At 36.5% G+C, this 25,918-nt stretch overlaps 1 protein-coding gene across 1 annotated transcript in view; it reads right to left on the bottom strand.

Annotated features, from left to right (window-relative positions):
- The window catches only part of ADAMTS20 (ADAM metallopeptidase with thrombospondin type 1 motif 20), a 103,148-nt gene that overhangs the window by 64,075 nt on the left and 13,155 nt on the right, over window positions 1-25,918 (bottom strand). The window contains exons 3-11 of the mRNA XM_064655877.1: window positions 24,350-24,512; window positions 21,574-21,833; window positions 9,087-9,170; window positions 8,284-8,408; window positions 7,330-7,370; window positions 6,928-7,033; window positions 5,694-5,840; window positions 4,902-5,043; window positions 3,547-3,651 (exon numbers count right to left, since the gene is read on the bottom strand). Of these exons, the coding sequence (XP_064511947.1) occupies window positions 3,547-3,651; window positions 4,902-5,043; window positions 5,694-5,840; window positions 6,928-7,033; window positions 7,330-7,370; window positions 8,284-8,408; window positions 9,087-9,170; window positions 21,574-21,833; window positions 24,350-24,512 (1,173 nt within the window). The remainder of the gene's footprint in view (window positions 1-3,546; window positions 3,652-4,901; window positions 5,044-5,693; window positions 5,841-6,927; window positions 7,034-7,329; window positions 7,371-8,283; window positions 8,409-9,086; window positions 9,171-21,573; window positions 21,834-24,349; window positions 24,513-25,918) is intronic.

The following is a 25,918-nucleotide window of genomic DNA, read 5'->3' as shown; positions in this document are numbered from 1 at the left end:
CAACAAGAAAACCTAAGAGGAAGCAGGGCTAGAAGTTCTGCTCTAAGTTATTCACATTTCCTAAACATCCATCAAATTAGCACCTATCTGGAACATGACATTTAAGAGAAGAAAACTAGGCCAATTAAAGCAGTTCGGTTTCTTTCCTAATGGAAAACAATTCTCTCATATATCTTGTAATGCATAGGAGCATCCTCTGCTATCTTGGTCCTCAATGCAGCATATAAATACTGTTCTTATTTGGATTTATACTTTTAATTTATATATAGTTTATACCTTGACAACAACAATTGCAACTGTATCTACAAAATTCACTGTGGCATCCACTGTGCAGGGTACATCTGTGTAATCATACAGCACTGCTCTTAATTTCAAAAAAACTCCCACAGTAGCTTTGATGACAGAAACAAAACACAAAAAAGCACTAAACATCTAATATTTTCATGGTATTGTGCCCCATTTCATGATAAAAAAAATTTTAATACAAACTTTATTTTGTAGTTATGATATATAATTCTATTTAGGAAGACGACTCAGGAATATATACCTTTGTGTTTAATAATATCTCTCATAAAAGAACACCAGAAACACTTTCAAGTAATGACTAATGTAGTCCTATGGCGTGTAGAAATTCACCCCTGCAAAACTAATAAGTGTTTACATACAGCATGTCTAGTTATATTTGCTACCATTTTGTCTCTGAAGTACTGAATAGGCTGCACTCCCTGCTTCAAGGAAGGTCTATTTGATGTTAAAAGAGCTGGAAGAAACTTAGAGTTCCTACAAATCTCTGTGAAACCAAATAGACAAACAGCACCAGAAGTGATGAGACACAATGTGAGTAGTGATGAAGTGAGAAACTTTACTCAGACATGGCAGAATAGCTACTTATAGGCTACTGTCAACCCTTAGCGCTCAGAATGCATAACAGGAGCTGAAGAGAAATTTTCAGATATTTCAGCAGAAGTCCAACAAGCAAATATAATTAATTTTTACAGGCAATTCTAGGACAAGCAAAGTACAGTTTGATCAGCTCAAAGAAATTTAACGAGTCAGTAAATTGAAGTAAAATTGAAAGTTTTCTTTTTTAGAAATAATAATTATAGATAATAATATTAACCCTGTAGAATTAATACAGGCAATGTTCAGATACTCAAGAAAATATTTTCTTTATTGTCTATAAGACTCTGAAGAATTAGGCTGCATTATCCCTTTAATGTTTTAAGAAAATGCTACCCATACCTACTGCGGATATTATATATATATTAAGAAGTCACTGAGCTCTACAGACGTGTGCACCATGAGACATACAAAACAAATGTATTCAAAATGTGTGCATGTTGATAGATTGCATATGGCAAGAAAATATTCCATTAGGAAGTGCAGGCATTCAGGAAAAGCTGTTTGCTCATATGCTTAAGAGTCTCTGAAATTATTAGATTTCTATCTTCTTGTAAATTTTGGGAAGGAAAACACAAGAACTGTTAGAGTAGTCCACAGAGCAAGATCCATTAATCAGACACACAACCTGTGAAAGTTAGGCTTAGAAAGTTGATACTAAAATAACAAATTCCTTTAATGGACCTTTTCTGTATTCATCACTGCAATAATGTCACAAATGCCAAAGATAAATTGATTTAGCTTGCTGTTAAATATTAATGTCTTATAGCCATTAACATCAACAGCAGCTTGTGGACTGAACTTGAAAAGAGCTGTCAGACAGAAACAGACGACAATTTGTCAGATTAATTAATTGCTGTTCTTTCTTACATCTTTCAGAGGTAATGACTGTAATTAGCTCTTCACTTCCTAGAGAAAAATGGTTTCACAGCACTAATTACATAAAACAGGTTTTTGTATTCTTATATAAAAGAAATCCTCTGATGCTGCCAAAGTAGAGTCAATTTAACTGAAGATTACACATGAAGTTTACATAAAAGATGAACTTCCTTTCTGATCAGTGACTGACTGAAAAACGGGTTAAACACTGTAACACCAGCTGCATACATAGACTATAATCAAGCAAAGTTTCCACTGCAACCTGCAAGTAACTTTTTATAATCTTGCAACACAGAAAGAAACCATTTGAGACAGTTTAATGCCTAAATTGTTATCCATTAAGACACTGTTTTCAAACTTCTCATCAATATTGTCTTGTTAAACACAGAGTCGTAGAGATTAAAAGTTATTGGGGGAAATGTAGAAATAACGGAGTGAAATGTATCAGCTTATTATACATAGAAATTAAATTAGATTTTTTAATCCTTTGAACATATAAAACTATTTAAAAAAAAATTTAACATTGTTCGCACAGCCCCTGAAGCTGCCAAAGCACACTACTGTTAAAAGCAGCTCAGCATAATAAAACATCCCTACTTAGATAATCACTGTCACACCTGAACATATAAAAAATCTGAAAAATATTTCTTCTCACAATGCTCTGTTTGCCAGTGGTGAAGTGAGACATGAAAAAGCCAAAGACTAGACCAATAAAGCACTCAAGCACCTAATTTCTGTTCACTTCCCAAACTACATACAAATCCAAAACTAAAAGCTCAAGTCTCCACTGGTAACTGGATTCAACTAGCCTCCCCCACTACTTCTGTTTTTATCAAGGTTCTGAAAGTGCCTTGTCTACTAATTAGATATTCATGACCCTTATGGACAGGTCAAGAAAGGTTATGTCATCCAAGGATACAGATCAAGATCTGCATTCGAAAACAAACTGCCAAATGAGGAAGCACTCTCATCATCCAAACACTCTTTACCAAATAAAACAATGAGCAGGGTATAGGAAACACAGCTTCCACTTCTTTTTTTTCATCTGTCAAAGCATTCAATCCATACTTCAGACAGCCAGGACATCCTACACATTAGGGTATAAGTGAGAAGACAGCTCCGGTTTTTAGCACTGAACAGATCCAAGTATCCTGAATTATGTTACAATAGGCAAGACAGAAAATGAACACAAGTTATGTGTGGTTAAGGCACTTCCTGGACCAGTTGAAGAGGTACTGACACATACTTTCATATTTTGTCTGAAACAGATACAAAGTGCAAATAACTACTGAAACCAGGTGCTAATCCAGAGACTCTCTCTTTCCAAAAAGTTGCACACCTGTTATCTAAGTGACTCATACTTAATTTGTTTTGGTTCAGTGAAACAGCCTCAATAAGAGAAACTGGGGGAAAAAAACAGTTTTGGGATGTCATATTTCAGATAATTCTACTTTGGAGCATTACTGATCAGGAAAAAAAATAAGTTATTATGCATGACCTGAACTTTTCAAACAGAAGGAAAGATGGCCATTTCCCCGAGTTCTCTCACCTATTTTTAACCAATGTGGCATCTGTAAACTTTAATAATTACTCTGAACAGACAATTATATTTTTTTATAACATAACATTACAGAATTGCAGGTGAAGCCAGGTAGACACTCTTCACACAATCAGTGTACTACAGGCACAGTATTGCCACACAGCAAGCACTGATCTTTCTTATCTACATCAAAAATTGCAAGCACTGAGAAACAAATCAAGGCTTACCATTCCCACACCACAAACCGTTCCATCGGCCAAAGGCATGTGCTGAGTACGACAACCTTTGTGAACACCTTCTGTGCTTGTGCACCATAAGCGTTTGCATTGTTTCTGAAAAGAAAAACAGATTACTTTTTTGTACCTTTAACACCATTTTAGACAGTAGTTGTGATATTTGTATTTTCTCATACTGTGTGGGCTTAGTGTTTGCTATTAGTACTACCATTTTCCACAGATAAAACACCACAAAACTAAAACAGACCTTGACTAAGGCCAAACAGCAAAGTGGAATATTTGAAAGTGATCCCATGAGAGTAATAGATAACTTCATTTTCTATTTCAGTTGGAAAATTAATTTAAAAATATGCAAGAGCTTATGGTTAATACTATGCAGCACAGTTTCCACATAATTCCCCACAAAAAGGCTCTGAGTTCAACAAGAATTAAATATACTGCCTATAAAATTAAGAAGAAAGCCTCCTTTTCAAATAGTTAAAAGACTCTTAACAGACAAATAACCCTTATGGATTATAGGATTTAAAAAGCAGTCTTCAGAAACACCTTCTTCAGTCTTTGAAGTACCCTTTCCTTTCCTTTTCTATAATATTCCCATAAAGTGTGACTCCTCCAAAACAACAATTTGCCTCACCTCCACTTAATTCAGTCTGAATCTGATCTTAAATTCTCTCCTTCGAACAGCTCCAACAAGCCATACAATATTGGTAGAGGTATTTTACAACTTAGTACAAAATCTAACACTGACATTCTGACAGTAACGCATAAAGTCATAATGTTTTATTTATGTTTATATTGAAGTGGCCATATTAAGTTTTCACAATACAACTTAAGTTTCAATATTAACCTAGTCAAGTTTTCTTTCCATATCTCAATTTTGTGTACAAAATGTACACTCTATCAAGCTCAAAAATATTTTTTCACTCTCTGAGAAAGTAGGGAGTCATTTTGGACCATTTAGAACAAATGTTTGAGATAATATATTAGCTTTTAAGTTATAAATTTTTAAAAGAAGCAGAGAAGCAAGACCTGTTAATGTAAGATATGACCAATAATATGAAAACATTTGCAGAAAGTGTTGCAGGAAACCTTAATTTATGCAGTTTTAGATCTTTGAAAGGAATTATCACAATCACAGATGTGGAAATCAAAATGAATGCATCCTACTTTTTATTTTTATATATTTCTTGCATATGAAATTGCAGTGCTGTGCACTGAATGCTTCCCCATTCAGAAGAATATAACCTGAACTTTTACTTACTTCAGGATAAAATTATTCCCAAACCAGTAATTTTCAGTAACTTTTTAGTATAGATTGAGCACAACTTTGTCTGGTTTTCACTCACCAGATATGGGCACACTTGTGATCCACTACCAAAAGTAAGTTCACACTGCTTGTTGACATCATACATTGACCCAGGCAGCTGAGAGGAAAGATCATATATTCTTTCACTAGGTTTGTCTAGGAGGCATTCACCATAGCCAGTACTGTTGTAAAACAGGAACAAAATGTGAATAAATCACTCTTAATTCACTGGAAACCTTCTCACTACTCATCCAACACTTACAAATGCATATCTCAGTGGAGTTATGGGTTTGCATGCCTACTTGCCTATATAATAACTTTAATTAAAATTCATGAATAATTAAACCAGGTTGCTTGGTTTTCCTTTTTTGCATTTTGCATTTAGATCCACCAAACAAAATGAAGTTGGTTTTTTTTCTGGCTGACATTGCTCATTAAAAAAAAAAAAAAAAGGAAAGAAAAAGAAGATGGTACTGCTTAAATTATACTTATCATTTATTTTTACATAAAAACTTCAGAAAATAAACAGTTCCTATTCTAACCTATTAAAATCATACTGAAGATTTTTTCAATAAACTATGCCCCTACATTTAAAAAAATAAAAAATCCTTTAGCTTTGTATGTTCAGGTGCAACTTTAACAAAGTCATGAATCATGTATTTTTCTGGAGGACTAAGGCCCTACAAGTTAAACCCTCTCAGGTTAAACAAAAGAGCAGTGTGAAAACTGTATTTAAGCAATACCTTTAAAATGCTTCTCAGAAATACAAGAAATTGGAGGAAAAAAAAAAGAAAAATAACACTCTAAACCACAGCATTATATTGACACTCACTCGAGAAATTCAGTGATATATTTTTGACTGCATTTTGACCAGGTCCATGGACTTGTATGATAATTTAAAGTTGGAGCCATTACGTGATACTGATGTTTAATTCCAGCTTCTTTACATTTAAAACTGTCATCATGAGGCACATTAAATCTAAAAAGCAAAACAGACAAACTCCAAAACAAGTTCAGCAATAATTAACTGAAACTCTCTTTGCTATAACAGCAAACGTGTTTTCAATTCAAACGAGCTTGAAAATGCCTTAAAATTTAATGGAACTCAATATATCTATCTGATATTATGGCAATAGGTATCTTTAAAACGCCTTATATAATTCTCTCCTTATCCAAATACCTTACTGGGTACAGGAAGAATTTTACAATCACATAATTTTTCAACTCACCAGAAAAATTCCAGTGTTTTAGGATTATGCCACTGTACATTCTCCTCAACTGTATATACAGGTCATGGCTAGACTGTCCACAAAATATTACTCCAATACTCACATCGTAATTCTTACTATTCAGTAACAAAAACTACAGAGCACATTAATATTATACTTCATGCAACTAACACATCATCTTATTTTACATCTCAGCTTAAATATCACGACAAATAACACGTGTCTAAAGGAACTTGCAGAAACATGAAAATCAACAAGCTAGCTACTGAGCTCTGTAACTTCATTGTTACCTACACAGTAGCATGCCTCATGGAGCTAGAGTATAGCACCTTTCTGCCATCACTGATGAGGTATGCTTCATAAAATAAAATGCTGTCATCTCCTCTTATTTTTCTGTGTAAAGTATTTCTTTGTCTTACTCTACTGTATTCTGAAAGGATCAAACACAAGGAAGAATATTTCTGTGTTATATTAACAATTGGCTTTTCTTAAAGGTAAATTCCTAGCAGGGCTAGAATGCAGTTGAACTTAGCAGAACTATGTTGTACGCCTAGGATATGTCCCAGTGTCTCAACCAGTTCCTATGACAAAAGGACAGAATCTAGTTGTTTGGCCAGTCTTTCCTATAATTCAGGATACCAACCAGGTTATAAAATTCACAACTTCTTTACCTCTAGGTGACGGGCAGAGCTGGCTCACTGGAAGAGGCAAAAATAATGACTCTTCTAAAAGGACATGTCAGACTGCGCTCTCTTAGAAATGTAGAGCCCATCACTGGAAATTGGTTGTATCCAAAAGGAAATAAAAAAAATTACCTGCTGGGAAATAGGTACTTACACATGTCCAAGCTCATGTGCTATAGTGAAAGCAGCACTCAATCCATTTTCTTCACTTACAGAACAGCTGCGTAGTGGATCACACATTGTACCTAGCTCTGCTAAACCTGCAAAATTGAATCCTTAAATAAATGCTTAACAGAACGAATTTTCATGTAGTGCTATGTAGTGCAACAAATACTATGGTTGAAAGTCATTCCTCAAGTATGCAGCAAATTTATACAACCCCCTGGCACCAAACTACATGCCAGGAGACAACAGCAGTAAGAAGCGAGAAACAATGTCTGTGTGACTTGAATTTTGGTTCTATTTTCTGATTTATTCCTAATTGATTTTTCTCTGTACAGTGAAATTCTCATGTATTTTGTAATATAACCATGCTGATTAAAAAAGAATAACTCACCAAGAGTATCACACTTCTCTCTAGCTCTGCAGATATCTTCCCTTGAAGAAAAATATTTATTTAAAATTATTACAGCATGTAAAAGAATATTTTTAAAGTAATTCACTGTCGCTATACTAAAGTAATTGCAAATCTGATTCTCAATTTTTAATCTCACAGTCCATTCAAACAATTTGTATTCTAATGAAAGAAATAATTTAAATTCACCAGACTAAGGTCACAGTACTGTTTTCTATCTAGTGTGAAAAGAATAAAACTTAAAATACTATGCTATTTCTCTACAATGCAGACAGTAGACAATTATGATATGCTGCTGAAAAACATGCAGATTGCAATATACTTGAAACCACCTTATGTTGTGGACCATCTGCCAAATTAACAATGTAAAATTCAGGACTAACATCAAACAGTGTGATGTGCTGGAGTGTGTCCAACTTGCACACTGGGGGGAAATATTAGTGAAAAAGAAGAGCAAAAGAGAGATTCTATTTCAATGAATGAACATCAGAACCTTCACTAAGGTTATTGGTGCACAGGAAGAATACATACTAATATTTAAATATTTTCCATTTTAAGCTTTTGATTGTTCTGATTACGCCTGGGCTATCAGGAGCTGATCATCATTGCATCCTTCACTGATTCCATTAAGTACAACACTGCCTCTATCACATAAATGTACAATAGCTAAAGACTTCATTTCCTTGTCACAATTTCAGGTCTAAGTAATTTCTATCATCTTTAATGAAAGGATCATCAGATGCTTATCTATCAACATAGTCAGAATAATTGCTCATGTATTGATAATCAGTGGTTTGGGAAGCAGAAGATAGTCTTCATTCTCTTCAGCTATCTATGAACAATGTCAGGGGAATGGTTAAAAGCTGATGTTGTAAAAAAACCCTGAAGCATTTGTCTTACCTAGTTGAGTAGTTGTGGTTATTTTAGATACTGTACCTAGTGATGAGAACAGCAGTATCATGATGAGAAGGGTGAGTGTCATCCAAAGTGTTTTGTGATTGCTGCCATAAGCAAAAATTACGAAGTGTAGTAGCTGCATTAAAAGTGATAGCTGGTCCTTCCTAAGCAAGAAATGGTAAAAAATATCAAATAACTGGTTTAATATTCATGCACTTGCACTTACTGTGTTGTCATTTGTGCTGCTAATCTGTAAAATAATGACTGTGCATGGAAAGTCATGTAAGAGTTCCCTTAGGATCAGATCTGAATTAAGCCACAAGTCATCAGTCATGAGAACCCATTATTTTAAATAATGCAATGTGAGCATTTATCATGTGTTAAATATTTTTTTAAAAGTGACATTTATGATAAATAAATATAAACCCCATATATTAGATAAGCATATACTTCTTACAGTCTTAAAATATTACAACTCCTAGGGCTGAAAACACTCCATCAAAGCACTCTATAAAAGATGTCATTTCCCTGTCAGACTTTCACATGTATAACCACACTTTAGGTTGTTATGCCATAAGCTTTCATATACTATCTGATTTATGTCAATATAGGTCAACTGGAGGTGCTAATAGAGAGACAGGGAAATAGAGGTATTAAATACACACCCTAAAGTTAACCTCACATTTGACATTTAGTCTCCTATTCTAAAACAAAATTTTATAGTTAAAGAAAATATTTTGTATTTAAAACTAAAACAAATTAAACTTTGTAATTACAATGAAAATTCATGCATTTTGTTTCTTATATCAGAAAGAAATCTTTTAAATATTTATTTTCCTTACCTGTTCATTGTGAATTACAATTAATTTGACAATAACTATATTTATAAGATTTCCAATACTTGAATCTTTATAGATTGCTGCAACCTAAAGAGAAAAAAAAGTCAGAAGATTAGAATATTTAATTCATCTGGTAAACCATATGTCTTTTAATCAAGAAAAAAAAACCAAAGAAAAACAAGTCACTACACAAGAGATATATCATGCATCCTTCTGTACCTTTTACCCAAGTATATGGTGACAAATCAAAAGTGTTGCCCAGGTTTTAACACCCAAATAACGACAATTTTATATTCACTTCCAAATACTTAGACACCATGTTGAAATGTTAATGCAAAAAGTACATTTATTATACGCTGTAAAACCTGTAGTTTATTGATAAAATATCAAAGGAAAAAAAAAGTAATATTTCTGCAACTATCAGGCATAAGCTGGTTTATGTGGATTATTTGTGCAATCAACACCTAACATAAAAGAGAGTTTTAGAAAGCAAATTTGAACAAGTAAATTTCTGCCCTTGCTTTTAGTGGAAGCTGGACTGAGTTGTAAATCTGTATTGCAAATATGCAAGACACATACACGAGTTTCTTTTCTCATCCATAAATTTTGTATTTACATACCCAATAAGCATTTTTATACATAAGTCTTGCAGACAGATAGTAAAAATCATGAGTCCATTCCATACACCAAAGTAAACCACTTTGAAAGTTATTCTTCATAAAATCAGTAAAAAAGTTTATACCTTCTCAATAACAGCTTCAGATATCTCATCCATATGGATTCTACAATTTGGCTTAAAGCAGTTGTCGAATGACAGCCTTATGTAAACAAGAGTTGCCACTGTACACAGAAGTACTGACTTTCCTCCCTTTGAGCTTGTGCTAAGGCTGCCAGGCTACAAAAGTGATCAAGGAACTGATTCAGCTGCAAAATTATTATTATTTTTTTTAAATCCTGTTATACTGATCAGCATGATCTCATTCCTGGTGCAATTCCTCCAACACAGGTGCCCACAGAGGGAGAGATGAAGAAGAACAGACTTCTCAAAAGTCACCTATACTCGAACTGGCTCAAGTTGCTTGTGAGACTACAGCCTTGTAGTATATGAATTCTATTTACCTGAGATCAAGTAATCCTGCTAAAACCTGGAACTGACAGAGCACTGGCTCATGCCCCATCTTTCTCTAAACTGGAGAGAGTACAATGCACAGCATTGTCCTTCATTCATTTGTTGATATACAAGCTGGAAACAGACGATTCAATGAGAGTGGGGAAGGAGCCAGAGTTTCAGAATCCATGTGGAGAACACATTTCAAAGTAGTACAGCAATTGTTTGCTTCTTCCCATACAGACTCCTTTCTTGGTTACTAACCAGCAAGCATCCAGTTATTCTGAGGTGGGAAAAAGGAACATGTCTCAAATACTCACTGAAGAGTTGAATCCATTGGGCACAGACAAATTCAGAATCCTTTATCAAAGAAAAGGTGTCTGAAATGCTCAAGTACTATTTAGGCAGAGCTTGATTAGAAAAAACTACCATTTTTCTACTACCAAAATGCCTTTACCACAACCAAGCTCCTAATGTGTTCTTCTACCTTGAGATCCACTTCGATAAACTTAGAAAGGATATTTATCTTCCCCAAAAACCATGTTCCTATATGAACTGTTGTCTTAGAAATAACATAACACAATTATCACATTCACCTCAGCTTATGTAAATAACAGTAAGCAAGTTGTCTAAATTTCTTGAATAGTCAATGGAGAAGGAAAAGAGATGAACTGTTCTGTAGGTATGACTATCTAAAGATATGTATTTAGACATACGTATTTTCATACAAGACTGTAAAATAAGCTATTTCATTTCTTCATCCCTTTACTATGGAAAAAGATAAGATTTTCAGATGTATGAGGCTGAGGGAGATTAATTCCAGCCCAAATCTTTCAAGTTTTATTTATATTTAGCAAAGAAACAGAAGACAGGTTCATATGGCATTCCAAAATCATGTCAGAGAGGAATCTGAAATGAGATCTGTGAGGATCTTTGGCTTGTAACATGAAGATGCTTGTTCCAAGGATTGACTCTCATACTATTTAAACTGATATAAGAGCTACTTACAACTGAGAATTTGTTACAACAGAAACCTATACAAGAAGATTACATGTGTATAGCATTAACAGAGACATAATTCACTAGACCTGGTTGTTGCATTTGGCCTTGTAGATCTTCATGAGGTTCACATGGGCCCAATCCTCAAGCCTGTCAAGGTCACATTGGGTGGTACCCCTTCCCTCAAACAGCTCAATTGAATCACTGATCTTGGTGTCATCTAGAAACTTGCTGCGGGTGCACACAATTCCACTGTCTGTGTCATTGACAAAGATATTAAAAGTATTGATGCCAATATGGACCCTTGAGGGACACCACTCACTACTGGTTTCCATTTGGACACTGAGCCATTGACAGTAACTCTTAGGACACGGCCATCCAGTCAATTTCTTATCCATCTAACAGTCCACACATCAAACCCATAACTTTCCAATTTACTGGCCAGAATGATGTGGGGACTGTATCAAAAGCCTTACACACATCCAGGTGGATGACATCTGTAGCTCCTCCCTTGCTCACTGATGCAATCACTCCATTAGAGAATGCCATTAGATTAGTCAGAAACATCTTTCAATTAACTAGTAAATCAATCTAGTTAACACTGGAACAGAAAGCTCTCAAACTCAGGAAACAGATGCATTTCACTGGCTGTCAAGTAAAGAGCATGCAGGTCATCTGAGGTAGTGACACAGTCAACAAAAACCAATACAGGATTTGTCCAGTACTACAAAGGTATATATCATGTAGAACAGCCAAAGGGACTGAGAACTGAATGGGGGAGTTAACTAGGTTCAGCTAACACCAAACAATACCTGAGTGCCTACACTGTGACTATCAACCTTCAGTGCAACATCAGCTCTCAGTTTCTTAAAGGCCTCCTGTACCATATATAGTATGTGAGAAGACGACTCATTTCTGATCCTGGGTGATTAGAATGATCCAGGCAAGGAGTCCAAGCTGGAGCCTTCTTGTGATTAAAACTTAGCAGTTCGAGTTCATGGCTGTAGTAGCAGTTGTACAGCAGTTGATGGATGTTCCCTCATGTACATTAATAGTCCCTTGAAAAAAATCTGTTACTGCTGTGCTGTCTGATGAGGTTATCCTGCTGACAAAATCTGAAAACGCAGAGGAGGCGAAGAAACCAACACAAAACACAGAGTTAATAATCCTTCTTCCTGCCTGTTGACACGATGTCCATTTAAAATATTGGAGCAAAAGTATATCTTCAAAACCCAGTACCAGTTACCCATAACTCAGAGGAGATGTATAGATGGAATAAGCATGTAAGAAAAGAATATCTCATTGCACATCTGAAGAGAATCTGTTGCAGGACTTTCAACGCCATATCTACACACGCCATCTGAATTATCTACTGGTTATCCCTGGAGATGAGATGAGGACTGAAATAATGTCATGTAGGTGCCAGAGGCTCTCACCAAATTCTGAAGCATACTTTCTCGCATATTGGAGACAAGTTCAAGCTAAATGTAAAAGTAACACTGCTTTCATTAATCCTACATTTGAGTCAAAGTATGGATCCTTTGCCTCATGGGCACTTTCATGACCTCAAAACATTTAGTCATTACCACTACTTTTGAAAGACTGAAGAGCAAGACTCTGCTGATAACAAGTTGCCCTTAACAGCAAAGGTATATTCTCAGGCTGGCTGAACACGTGTGAAGAGAAAAATCCTGACAGTTGATAACCACAAACCAAATTTGAAGATTCACCTAGGGAGCTGTGCAGACTAAAGTAATCAACTGAGACTTGAAATGATAGACCAATGCAGGGAACTATCAAAGATCTGGAATATGAGATTCTTAATTTTGGTGAAAAAATTAAGGGATAAGTACTCCCTGCTCCTGTATTCTAAAGATACCTCTCTCCATCATCTCTTATTGGAAGTAGTCATGAAAAAGGACGATGAAATGCGACAGGAATTTAATAGAATACACCATTTCTTTACAATTTCCAGAACTACTTGGCTTACACTGATTTAAATACAGGCTTCACAGAAGTAGGAGGTAATAGCCAAGACAAAGTGAAATTAGTTTCAAAAGATTTTTCAGACTCTTAAAACCAGCATACACACCACAGAAGAGTTCTGATTGCACAGTAACAAAGGGAAAAAAATATATAAATGAAACAAGTTACCCTTTGGTGGAAGGATCACAGCTTTTACTTTCATGGAATTCTCAAACATTAAGTCAGACCTTGTCATCACCACAGCTGTGGTTGTCAGTTGACTGGAAGTAAGCTGGTCACAAAGTTAAGGTTCTCTTGATATCCCTGTTGTAACTGTCCATTAAAGTGTGACTGTGAATAATGGAAAAACACCCTATTTAGAAAAGGGACTAATAAACAAGCAAGTACGCCTAAAAGGCTGGAAGATAAATAAATGATATATCCAAATCCAATTGGACTTCTTCAGCTCTTTTTTTCCTTTATTTTTTCCCTAAATATTGTATCATGAGGCCTCTTTTTTTTTTTTTCCTCTTGTCTGTTACACACAACCATGATACCAGGAGAATACAAACTTTCATATTCCTTGAAAGAAACAGGTATCGCTTCATAGGTCGCATGTCTTTTGCAGGCTCCAATAATCTCTTATTTATCACTGTAGTGATGAAAGGATGTAAGATATCCAGGATCCAGGAGATTTCTCCAGGATCTGGGAGATTTCTCCTTCACTTCCTCTACTGTCATACCCTTATTCTGTCATATATTTCATAAGACCCCAAAATTGTCTGAAGTTATGAGATATGAACAATCATCGCTTCACTGAATGTTATTTCTGCTGTGTTATTTCTGCTGGTGTTGCTCTTACTCAGTTCTGTGCACATTTCTGAACTAAACTGGCTTCCACCAGTGGAATCTAATGCCAGAAGAGACTTCTCATGCAAATTTGCACAAGTATACCTATATGTCTCAGGGTTACCATTTTTTCCACTATGAGTTTTAGATCATCTCCTGTCCCCTCATCCAAGTCATCCTCAATATACTATCCCTTGAGTTAACCAGGTAGACACTCCACATGACACCTAGTAGAATGCTTTAGTGAAGGCAGAAAGAAAGAATACATTCCTTTTAAAGGCTGAGTCACCCTGTGTGCTGGTCTTGGCTGGGGTAGAACTAATTTTCTTCACAGTGACTGGTATGGGGCTGTGTTTTGGATTTGTGCTGAACACAGGGTTGATAACATACAGATGTTTTTGTTATTGCTGAGCAGGGCTTACACAGAGCCAAGGCCTTTTCCATTTTTCACACTGCCAAGGTGGCAAGGAATTTGGAGGTGCTGGGACAGGTGATCCAAACTGAGCAAAGTAATATTCCATACCATTTGACATCATGCTCAGTATATAAAGCTGGGGGAAAGGAGAAAGAAGAGGTTTGGATTGATGGTGTTTGTCTTCCCAAGTCACTGTTAAGTCTGACGGGACCCTGCTCTCCTGGAGATGGCTGAAGACCTGCCTGCCCATGGGAAGCAGTGAATTAATTCCTTGTCTTGCTTTGCTTGTATGTGTGGCTTTTGCTTTCCCTATTAAACCGTCTTTATCTCAGCCCATGAGTTTTCTGGCTTTTACCCTTCCAATTCTCTCCCTGATCCTGGTGGGGGCATGAGCGAGCGGCTGTGTGGGGATTGGTTGCTGGCTGGGCTGAAGCCACAACTTATCAGGAATGCCTATGCTCTTTCTTGTGACTCAGATGGGTGCAAAGATATCCCTTTAATATTGCAATAACTCAGCAAACGATGACTTAGATATGATCATTACCATCTACAACTGTTTGATGAAAATATGCACCACAGCTATAACCAGATCATATCAAATGCCATCATGCACAGCTCAGATATCAATGTATCCTTCCTTTCAGTATCTGAAACAGACTACCTCAAAAGATCATTTCACAAGATATAACCATAGTCAAGCATCTCTAGCCACTAGAAGCTACTCAGAGAAAGACATGAGTGTTGCTTGGCTCATTATTCACGAGATGGGTCCCAAATAGCTCAGAGCAAGACCTTTGTAATAATTAAAAAGTACCAAGGCTTTGCCTTAGGAACAGCCCTTGAACTCTGTACTACTTAGGAGAAAGTCATTGAGACAAGTACTTGCTAATCATCAAATATCTAATCAACAACTACCACCAGTACCTAGGTTAAAACCACAGTAAATAGTACTAACAGCAGTGAAGTGTAAAGATGGGCAAGTATGTGCCTCCCTACATACTGCAAAATTTCATAGAATCACTTAGGTAGGAAAAGATCCTTAAGATCATTGAGTTCAATCGTTAACCTAATACTGCCAAGTCCACCAGGAAACCCTGTCCCTAAGCTACTACCAGGTATGGTGACTCCACTGCTTTCCTGGGCAGCCTGTTCCAATGCTTTACAACCCTTTCCATAGAGAAATTTTTCCTAAGCCTTCCCTGGTGTAGTCTGAGAGCATTTTCTCTGGTCCTGTTGCTTGTTACTTGGGAGAAAGTATTGACCCCCAGCTCAATATAACCTCCTTTTAGGTAGTTATAGAAAGTGATAAGGTCTCTCTGAGTCTTCTTTTTTACACGGGAAAAAAAGCACCCCACCTCCCTCAGCTGTTTCTCATAAGACTTGTGCTCCAGCTCCTTCACCAGCCTCGTTGTCCTTCCCTGGACACACTCCAGCACTTTAATGTCTGAACACAATGCTTGAGGTGCAGCCTCACCAGTGCCAAGTACAAGGGGACAATCACTTCCCTCGTCCTGCTGGCAACATTATTTCTAATACCAGACAGGATGCCATTGGCCTTCTTAGCTACCTGGGCACAGTATCACCTCTGTATTATCTGATGGACCTCAAGATGTAGCCATGTATCATTTTGACATTTAATATACAGGCACCCTGGAGTTGGAATACAAGGACAGTCACAATTTAAAAAATAGTAGGCATTTTTTATATTCACATAGATACCTATATGCCAAAGAAGTCTAGCTCAGAGAATCCTATATGAAAAATACTTTGAAAATAATTGCTTTCAGTTATGTATAGTCATTAGTGCATAAACAAATACCCACTTTCATTTTAACCATATCAAATACACAAGATCATGTGGTTTTATATACACAGAAGAAACATAAGGTATAGAGCCTAAGCCAAGAAATAAATGCCTTGTGTTGGCTTTCTAGATTTTACTATATGAGAGATGAAAAGCACAGAACATTCCTGTAGCATTAGTACTAATACACTAATCTGACATTACTAAAACAACAGTAACTATTTCAAGGTCCTTCAGTGGCAGCTTCATTTGCACAGATCTGAAAGACTACACAGTGAACAAAACAATGGACAGTCAAAGCCATTTACGTGCAGTTTAAGTCAGGAATCTGTCTTGATGAAAATCAAACCCACCAGCTTATAACACCATATCATAACAGTACTATTTTACCATGATATTACACCTTTTCATGATTCCACAGTCTCACTGCATATTAGATGATCTAAAGTGATGCTGTCTCAGTCCTCTCCTTGAATGCATGGCCGCCCCCCACCCACACTCCAATTTTAGCACTCACATGACTAGGCAGTCAGCCAAGTTCATGATCTGAGCTGGCCATCACAGCCCCACCACAGGTGGTTTTGTATATCATGATTTCTTTTCAAAAAGGAAAGATTACAAAGTTTTTGCTGCAAGCAGACTCAGAACAGACCAAGTAGTTTTCTACTACCAAACTAACTATATAAGCAGTACAATACTTAAATAATCAGGTACTTGATACAGAAAAAGAGGATAGTACCTCTGAATGTCTCATGAAACCAGGCTGGAGGTGGTTTTGGTGCTTTTATAGTAAACTCCAGTGTCTTAATTAATTACTTCAGTTGCTAAGATCAAGGCTTCATGTTAGGGGCCTTGAACTTCCAGAACACAGTGTGTCTAAGATAAAGTCTTCCAGATACTAAATCTATGAGGGCAGTGCCTACTGCCTGTTCTGCTGATACAACACTTGGAGGAACAATAAAAAAAAAAATGCAAGTTAAGCAATCACGGAATTCTTTATTATTTTATTTATAATTTGACATTAAATAATGCCACTCTATTGTATTTCAATACAAAATTTTTTATAAATTCCTACAGCAAAGGTATGTAATTCAAAATACATGGAATATTTCAATCAGAACCAGTAAGTATTTCCAAGACATAATGTAAATAATGTGAATACTCATATTGCCAACATTTATGCAGCTTTAAAGAAATTAGAAAATGCATTCCAGTTCCAGTTCAATGGGATTACTCGAATGCTGAGAGTTAAGCCTTTTCAGGTTGAATTGGATGAGTGACAAGACACTTAAAACCCTAAAAATATTTAGCAGTATATTTCAGTTCTTATTTTCCACTCACAAAAGAGCAGCAAGTTTACTTTGGTGGCTTTGTTACTGATAAAAAAAAACCTCAAAGAAAATAAAAGAAAAATGGGCCAGGATTTCAAAGGTTCTTCTGAGAGCTAGATGTCTAAGTTTCATTAAAATTTAATGGGATTTATATGCTTAAAGTTTTTAGGTTTCTTTAAAATCCAAGCCAAAACTGAATAACCTTAAAAGTTTCAGAATTATTACAAGACTAGAGTATAATGCTTGTTTCACTTAAAATGCCAGCAACCTGACAATTTCCCATAACACGAGAAGTTGCTTGACCAGACACAAATACCAGTTAAATTCAATAATCAAAGCTATCTGTATAATGGTAGAAATGATAAAATTTAATAGTTTCATTTCTTTCCTTTAGGGGTTATTGAATAAGACTAATAATGCTTTTATTTCAAACACTAAGAGGCTGTGGGTTAAGAAATGACCCACCTGCATACTGATAAATTCTAATACAGATTCCATAGTAAAGAATGGTAGTCATTTGTTTTCCTATCCTTCACATTTTTTTACTAGTTTACTGAAAAATAATTATTATGGAAAGGAGAAGGATGAGAAGAGACTGAAGACTGTATATTCATTATTTGATTTGTATATGCATTATTTGATTTGTTTGAAAAAACAATATATATGTGAGGTGAGGGCTGGACCCAATGACTTCCAATTATTCTGATTCCAAGACATTGCTGAAATGCTTCAAGGAGAAGGGAGATCAGCTGGGATACGTATTCTTTGGGGCAGAGGGAGGGGGGTAGAATTCACTGAACTGTAAAGAAAATCTTTGAGAATTAAGATCTGATTTTATATTTTTTTTAAATCTGCGTTTGTAGGAGCTCAACATTGCTATAAAAAACATCTTAAGAAATTTTTGTTTGAAGATTACACTCAGAAGTAGCAGATATACATGTTAATAAGAGCTGTCAGAAGATGCAAGCTATACATCTTACCACCTGGAGTGGTAGTCAAAGATATTACATTCATGCTAAAGAGGTAGTGTTTTATCATTTGCTATTACCTCAAAGTCAGCAGCAAGTGTAAAACCCTAGTTTTACAGTACGGATAGGTAACCATAAGAATTAAATTGTAAGTTTTTTAGCAAAGAGCTGGTATTCTTTCAGTCATACAATATATGTTAAATACTAGATATTAAAAACAGTTCATATATTGATTCTCTATAGCAGCAATTATACAATGCTTCTCTTATTTACCTAGAAGTCCAATTACGTAAGTAAAGAGACTTTAGAAACATTGCACTGTAAGGAATTGTAGTGGAATGTACAACAGCTACAGATGCAGGAACAATGTTTTGTTCTTAAAAAAACACATCCAGGAATTACATTACCTATAACCACAATAACACCTTATGAAAATGATATCATAAATGTTCTATTTCATCTTATTGTAAAAAACAACTTCCACTTTAAAATAATGTTTTGACCACTTTGCTTTGTTTCTTGGAACAGCTCTTTATTAAAAAAGTCCCTATAAAAAATGGCATCTTTGGGATCACTTGTTTCTAAAAGAACTCCAAATTGGATCTGCACTATAAGTTAAAGAGAAAAAACCACTTTCAGTACTGATTTTTTTTGGTAATACATGAACTTTCAGACTTTCACACCACTGGAAGTAGAAAAATTCAGAAGACTTAATAAAATTAAAGTATGCTAATCTCCCTTAAAGTATAATTATTTTTCTTATAAACCAATAAAATGAAACTCCATCTTCTACATTTAGGTGCCTACATCATCTGTGTAATAGATGACAGCACCTCTACTGCCATCAGCTGGATATGCAGATATTAGAGCGAGCAGAATTCAGCTGAGTTGTCTAACTGCATATTATCTAGCATCCCTTCACGTGATATAGGTTATCAGACACCTACACACAACTGGCAGTTATGACTCGTCATTTACAGGACACTTGCAGAGATTTGACATCACTGGCATAAGTGGAACACGGTGGGATGAGATTTGTGACTGGAGTGCCCTGATGGACAGTTACAGGCTCTTCAGGAGGGATAGGCAGGGCAGAAGAGGCAGAAGGGTGGCACTGTATGTAATAGAAGGGTTAGAATGTATGGAGCTCACAGCTGGCAATGGCACTGTTGAGAGCCTCTGGGTAAGAATCAAGGGGCAAACAAATAATGCAACATGTCATTGTGGGAGTCTGCTACAGACCTCCTAGCCAGGACAATGACACCAACAAATTATTCTTTGAGGAACGAAGAGACACTTCCAAGTCAACTGTCCTTGTCCTTATGGGGGACTTCAACTTGCCAGAAATTAACTGGGAGCATCACACAGCTGGTACAACCCAGGCCAGAAGATTCCTAAAAAACCTGAATGACAACTTTATGGAACAGGTCCTAAGAGAGCCAACTTGGAAACATGCCCTCCTTGATCTGCTGCTTGCCAACAGAGTGGATCTTGTGAGCAAAGTGGAGATTGGTGGCCATCTCGGTCACAGCCACCATGAAAGCATTGAGTTTAAAATCTCTGCTGACAAGAGGAAAAGTGTCAGCAAAATCTAAACTCTGACATGAGGAGAGCAGACCTCAGGCTGCTCAGGGAATTAGTAAGTAAGGTCGCCCAGGAAAACGTTTTTCCAGGTGCTGGGGTCCATCAGTGCTGGTCACTTTTCAAACATCACCTCCTAAGGACACAGGAGCAGGCAATTCCAAAATGTCAGAAGTCAAGCAGGCAAGACAGAGGGCCAGCTTGGCTGAGCAGGGATCTTCTTTTGGAAATACAGCAAAAAGGAAGGTGTAAGCCCAGTGGAAGTAAGGTCAAGTGACATGGTAAGAATTCAGAGACGCTGCTTGCTGCTGTAGGGAGAACATTTGTGCAGCCAAAGCTCAACTGGAGTTGAAGCTGGCATCAGACAAAGCATCACCAGCTGGTCGAGGGAGGGGATTGTTCCACTTCGCTCTGCACTGATGTGGCCTCACCTTGGATATTGTGTTCAGTTTTGGCACCACAACATAAGAAAAATATTAAGCTATTACAGTGTCCAAAGGAGGGCAACAAAGATTGGATCATACTCTCAAGCACATGATGTGACTCTTGGGGATGGTCCTGTGCAGGGCTAAGGGTTGGACTAGATGATCCTTTTGGGTCCCTTCCAACTCAGTATATTCTATGATTCTGTGATTCTGAGCTTTGTGAAGCAGCTGAGGCCAAGTCAGATGCCCTATGGCTTCTTAAATGGCACTGGACACTTCTATGAAGCAATTTCATTGATCACAGTGAAAACTAGAGAGCTATTGTGTCCATTGAAAAGTAGATGTCTATAACTGGTCAAGTGAATAGCTGTCTATAAAGCAGATGTCTGTATAGACACCCATATGGCAGGTGCTTTAATTTGCAAGCCCCAAGGTAGATGCAGTTTCATATAAATTAAGCTTCTTGAATAGATGTAAAGACAGAAATCTAGAAACAATTATAATGCAGAATATGTTAGCATGGCTTTTGCCATGGTTCAACAGATGTTATGGTAAACTTTTTGATTATACAGAGCTTATTGTACCATATTCTGAATCAATACAAGTAATGACTTTTGGTTCAAAAAAGAATTTACTACAGAAAGATCACAAACAAATTATGCCAACTCAAAGTCTGACCCATATTAATCTGAAATTACTTGAAAACTTGAAAAACTAGGATTACTATAAACAAGCATTTTTTTCACAATGCCTTTTAACATCTGTCTGCTGTAATTAATCCATACATTTAACTCACTGAAGCTTAAGAATTCTTCTAAAGCAACAGAAAATCAGGAAATCAGTCACATCATTTCACCTAGACACTGCATTAGACCGAAAAGATTCAGTCTGAAATTTTGGCCCTACTTTTTTATTTATGTTTATGGAATGTCTTTCTTTTGATACAAAATTTGGTCAAACCGGAAGACAGGACAGCTGCAGAAAAGAAAACAATGGAACAGAAATAATTGAAATTGTTAATACTTAAGAACTAGAGTTTACTTACTATTGACATCAGTGTTAGTACGTAGTGCTGTAAATTCTGCCCGTGGTGACGAACCATTTTGACATCAGCTGTAACCATCACTTCTACATATCTTGGATAGGAGAGAAAACGTTTTTTCCTGGAATGTGGATTGCCACCATCCTCTAGAGAGAGGTTATTTAAAGCATACTTTAAACCGAGAGACTTCTGTAAAACACTGCTCTCTTCATTTAAACTGCTGAAGGTTGAACGCAATAAAGCGCTCTTCTTCAACTCTTTATCTGCAAAGTAAAAAAGATTTGTTGTTAAATGCAGTTTCTAAACCTAAAGAGCTTCCCAAAATAGACAAAGTAAACTTATATTTATGATCTTATTTCCAAGAGAAACAGTGCAAGAACTAAAAAAAAAAAACAAATATATGAAACACAGAAGACTCTAACAGGAACATCAAATTAGATGTCTTGTACATTTTCATACAGCTCTTTAATAAATGGATTCTTTGTTAAAAATTAGTTATAAGGCAGGAGTATTCTGAAGTTCCTAGAATGCAGTATAATCCAAACAGGCAGGTTGGAAGGAGAAAAGCACTACAACTTAAGCAGTACAACAAAGGCAGCAAGTTAATTAAACAAAACATATTTTTACACACAAACTTGGGGCACCAATGGAACAAATCAAAACAAACTAGGCCCAACTCCTGAATTCAAGTCCCTACTGACTTTTAAATTTATGTAACATATTTAAAAAAATATGGAGTTTACTTCATAAGCAAGTACCCATCAAAAACCTTCAGTGACTTCCTTGACAACTTTGTAAATATTCATCATGTAGGATCAGGTTCTAAAGAAAATATACAATCCCAGATATCTCCACACTAAGTACTGTAATACTTCCAATAACACTGTAGAGTCCAGCCACCAGAGGCTTCTGATGCCTGACACAAAATCCATGCATTTTTCAGAATCACCTTAGCAACAGCTCACATAAAAATAGTTAACTGAGAAGCATACCTGAATTCTCACTACTCTTCAGAAACCACACAGCTAACTAGACACTTTAGCCCCCTCCAAACAAATCTCCACTGTCTTTCTGGAAGCTAGATTTCCTTCTTAAAAAGTAGCTGCCAAAGAACGTCTCAGTGTCCTGAATAGGTTGAAGTCCTCCCTCTAGAAATCTAAGGCAGAAGTTTTGTTGACTCCATTCCTTACTTCACCAAGAATCAAAAAACTCAATCTCGTGGTCGCTATGCCCAAGACAGCCTCTGACCACCACATCTCTCATCAGCCCTTCTCTGTTCATAAACAACAGGTCTAGGAGGACATCACCCCTGGTGGGCTCACTTACCTGCTGTGTCAGAAAGTTATCTTCCACACACTCCAGGAACATCCTAGACTGCCTCCTCTCCACTGTGTTGAGTTTCTGTTTCATGAAATGTCAGCCAGCAGCTTATAGAGTACTTTATCTGCCTCTTCATCCTGGTTGGGTGGTCTACAACAGACTTTCGCCAGGATTTCTGCCCTGTTAGTCTTCCCCCTGATTCTTACTCAGGCACTCAACCTTATCATTATTATCCTTGAGCTCTATATAGTCAAAACACTCCCTAATGTACAGAGCAAGGCCACTGCTTCTCCTTCCTCACCTGTCTTTTCTGAGGAGCTTGTAGTCATCCATGGCAACACTCCAGTTATGTAAGTCATCTCACCATGTTTCCGTGATGGCGACTACATAGCTTTCCTGCTGCACAAAGGTCCTCCTATTGGTTTCCCATACTTTGTGCACTGGTGTAGATGCACTTCAGCTGGGCTATTGATTCCACCCCCAGCACTTGCATGACATCCCCAGACTCATCTCTAGTGAGCCTGGTCTTACCGCCCTCCCCCTTTAAACCTAGTTTAAATCCCTCTCAGTCAGGCCTGCCAACTCACGGGCTAGAATCCTTCTCCCCTTTTAGACAGGTGAACCTTATCTGTCTCCAGCCTGGTGCCAGGCAAATCACCCCATGATCGAAAAAGCCAAAATTCCAAGGATGGCACCAGTCTTTGAGCCACTTGTTCATCAGGTGGGTACTCCTGTTCCTTTCAAAGTTCTTCCCTGCCACCGAAGGGAGGGGGAAAAACACCACCTGGGATCCTGTCCCTTCAACTAGTTGTCCCAGTGCCCTGAAGTCATTTTTGATTGCCCTAGGACTTCTCAACCTCATCACTACCAACCTGGAAACCAGAAGCGGGTAATAATCAGAGGGCCATGATTATGATTAACCTATATACTGTGAATCTGTGACAGTACAACCATTCACTTGTAAATTACTCCACTCTATTTTAAATACAACTAAATACTATTAAAATGTAGCATGAATAAATTATTAAAATACTCATAAAGACAAAACTCTACACTAATGGGTAATATTAGATACTTCCATTATTAAGGAAGACAGATGTCCTGTACTATCTGTTAGACTTACAATAAGTTCATTATCTTTTGTGAATATAAGCAACAACTTCCATGGATCTACTCTTACACCTACATTGTCCCATATGTAAACACTGAAAAATCAAACCCACAGAGAAGTTCTTGCAATATCATGATTCCTTTTTTTATATGCACATTCTGTCCTACTTTTGAATTAGCCACTGACACAAAACAAAAGGGAGACCTGCCAAGCCCATGTGAAAAAAATATGCAGGTTCAAATGGAACAATCTGGAGAAATATTACTTACAACATTAAATCTTGCCGCTTTTTTAAAAAAAAATCTTACATTTGAAAAAGTCACAACAAAATTTAAAGTATGACTATACCTGAAACTTCACAGGGTTTATGAGATTTCTGGTACTTTTTTTTAAGTTCTTCATGTCTGTATATTAGATGTGGCTTGTTATGTTCATCTTCATGTTCACCTCCATCTGCTTTCATCAGAGGTTCTAAAATGTATTCACCATCATGTGCCTTAAAGATGCCCATCTGAAAGTAAGAGAAGTAATTGATTTATTTTCCACTAAAAATACTGATATAAAAATAAATTTCATTGAAATAAAAATTATTTATGATAATATTTTGAAGTTAATGATAATACATTTACATGTGAGACAGAGGAAACCTCAGTGGGCACTGGAGATGGAAGCTGGAAGAGAATTTTGCTTTCAGAGACTTGTCCCACCAGGGTAACTCAGACTATCTTGCATATTAACAAAGGATCACAGGTAATCACTATACAGAGTTAATGAAACAAAGGGGATAACAATAATAAAGTAAAACTAGGTATAACCAAGCAGGACCAGTTGAGAACGCTGCAAAGGAGAGCAGAGGTCATCAAGAACTTCAGAATTTGAGTGCTGTCCAAATTCTGGACTGATTTGTTGCCTTCTGTCTTTAACATAATTTATATAATATTTTTCTTCTAAAATTGAATTTTCCTCATAAATTAGAAACAATGTTAACCTGATATTCTTTTTAAAGACTTTGAAACGAGTACCAGGAATGCAAAGATGACAGTGACATTAAAGGGTTTTTCTCCTTGATTCCCCCAACACACAGACACACACCCCACCCATCTCAGACACACATTAACTATGTAATGGGAACCAAAAGAACTTGATTACTAACAAAAACACATACACAAAGAAAAAGAACAAAAATTAAGCTCCTTTTCCCCAACCCCCTGCCCCATAATCCTTTTAATTATGAAATCCTAAAACAGAATTACTTCTTTCTCACTGCACTTCTAACCAAATTTATAGTTTCCTATGGTTTAAGAACTTCATTTCAGGAGACCATGAGGAGGAAAACACATGTAAGAATGTCATCAAATTATTTTCAGATGTTTTAGCAACTTTCTCACTTTAGTCAATTAAGCATCTCAAGAGAGTAGTTGTATTGCATCCTGGCAGATGTTTTGCCAGTTAGGCATGTTGACCAATAAGATAATAGCAATAATCTATGTAGTATGCTTTAAGAGATGAGGTGTTCATGTTAACCTTGAAACTCCAGAGAGTGGCAGAGCAGGATAAATGAGAAGGGTTTTTTTTAAAACAAGCTACTAAGTCTTTTAAAAACTGCTGCAGACTACCTTAGTGTCCAGGATACTGGAATTGTAATATCCCTTGAATCTGGGATCCTTCTAAGAAGTTATCAGTTTTCTTTGTTTAAGAGTCTATTAGGCTTCAGGCATGTGTCAGAATATCTGTAATCTTGCCTGATACATAACATTATTAAAGATACTGTAAACGCAGCACAGATGGATCCTCTGCACTACACAGCTAAATAGTATTTTCCTTTCAAGACTTTTTAAATCTAACTCATAGAGTTATAACTAACATCTAAATCTAACAGTCCTTCAAGACTGTTTAAATCTAACTCATAGAAGCACT

Source organism: Pseudopipra pipra, chromosome 5 (genome assembly GCF_036250125.1).
Source record: "Pseudopipra pipra isolate bDixPip1 chromosome 5, bDixPip1.hap1, whole genome shotgun sequence".
NCBI classification, from domain to species: domain Eukaryota; kingdom Metazoa; phylum Chordata; class Aves; order Passeriformes; family Pipridae; genus Pseudopipra; species Pseudopipra pipra.
This window is presented reverse-complemented; position numbering and strand designations above follow the sequence as displayed.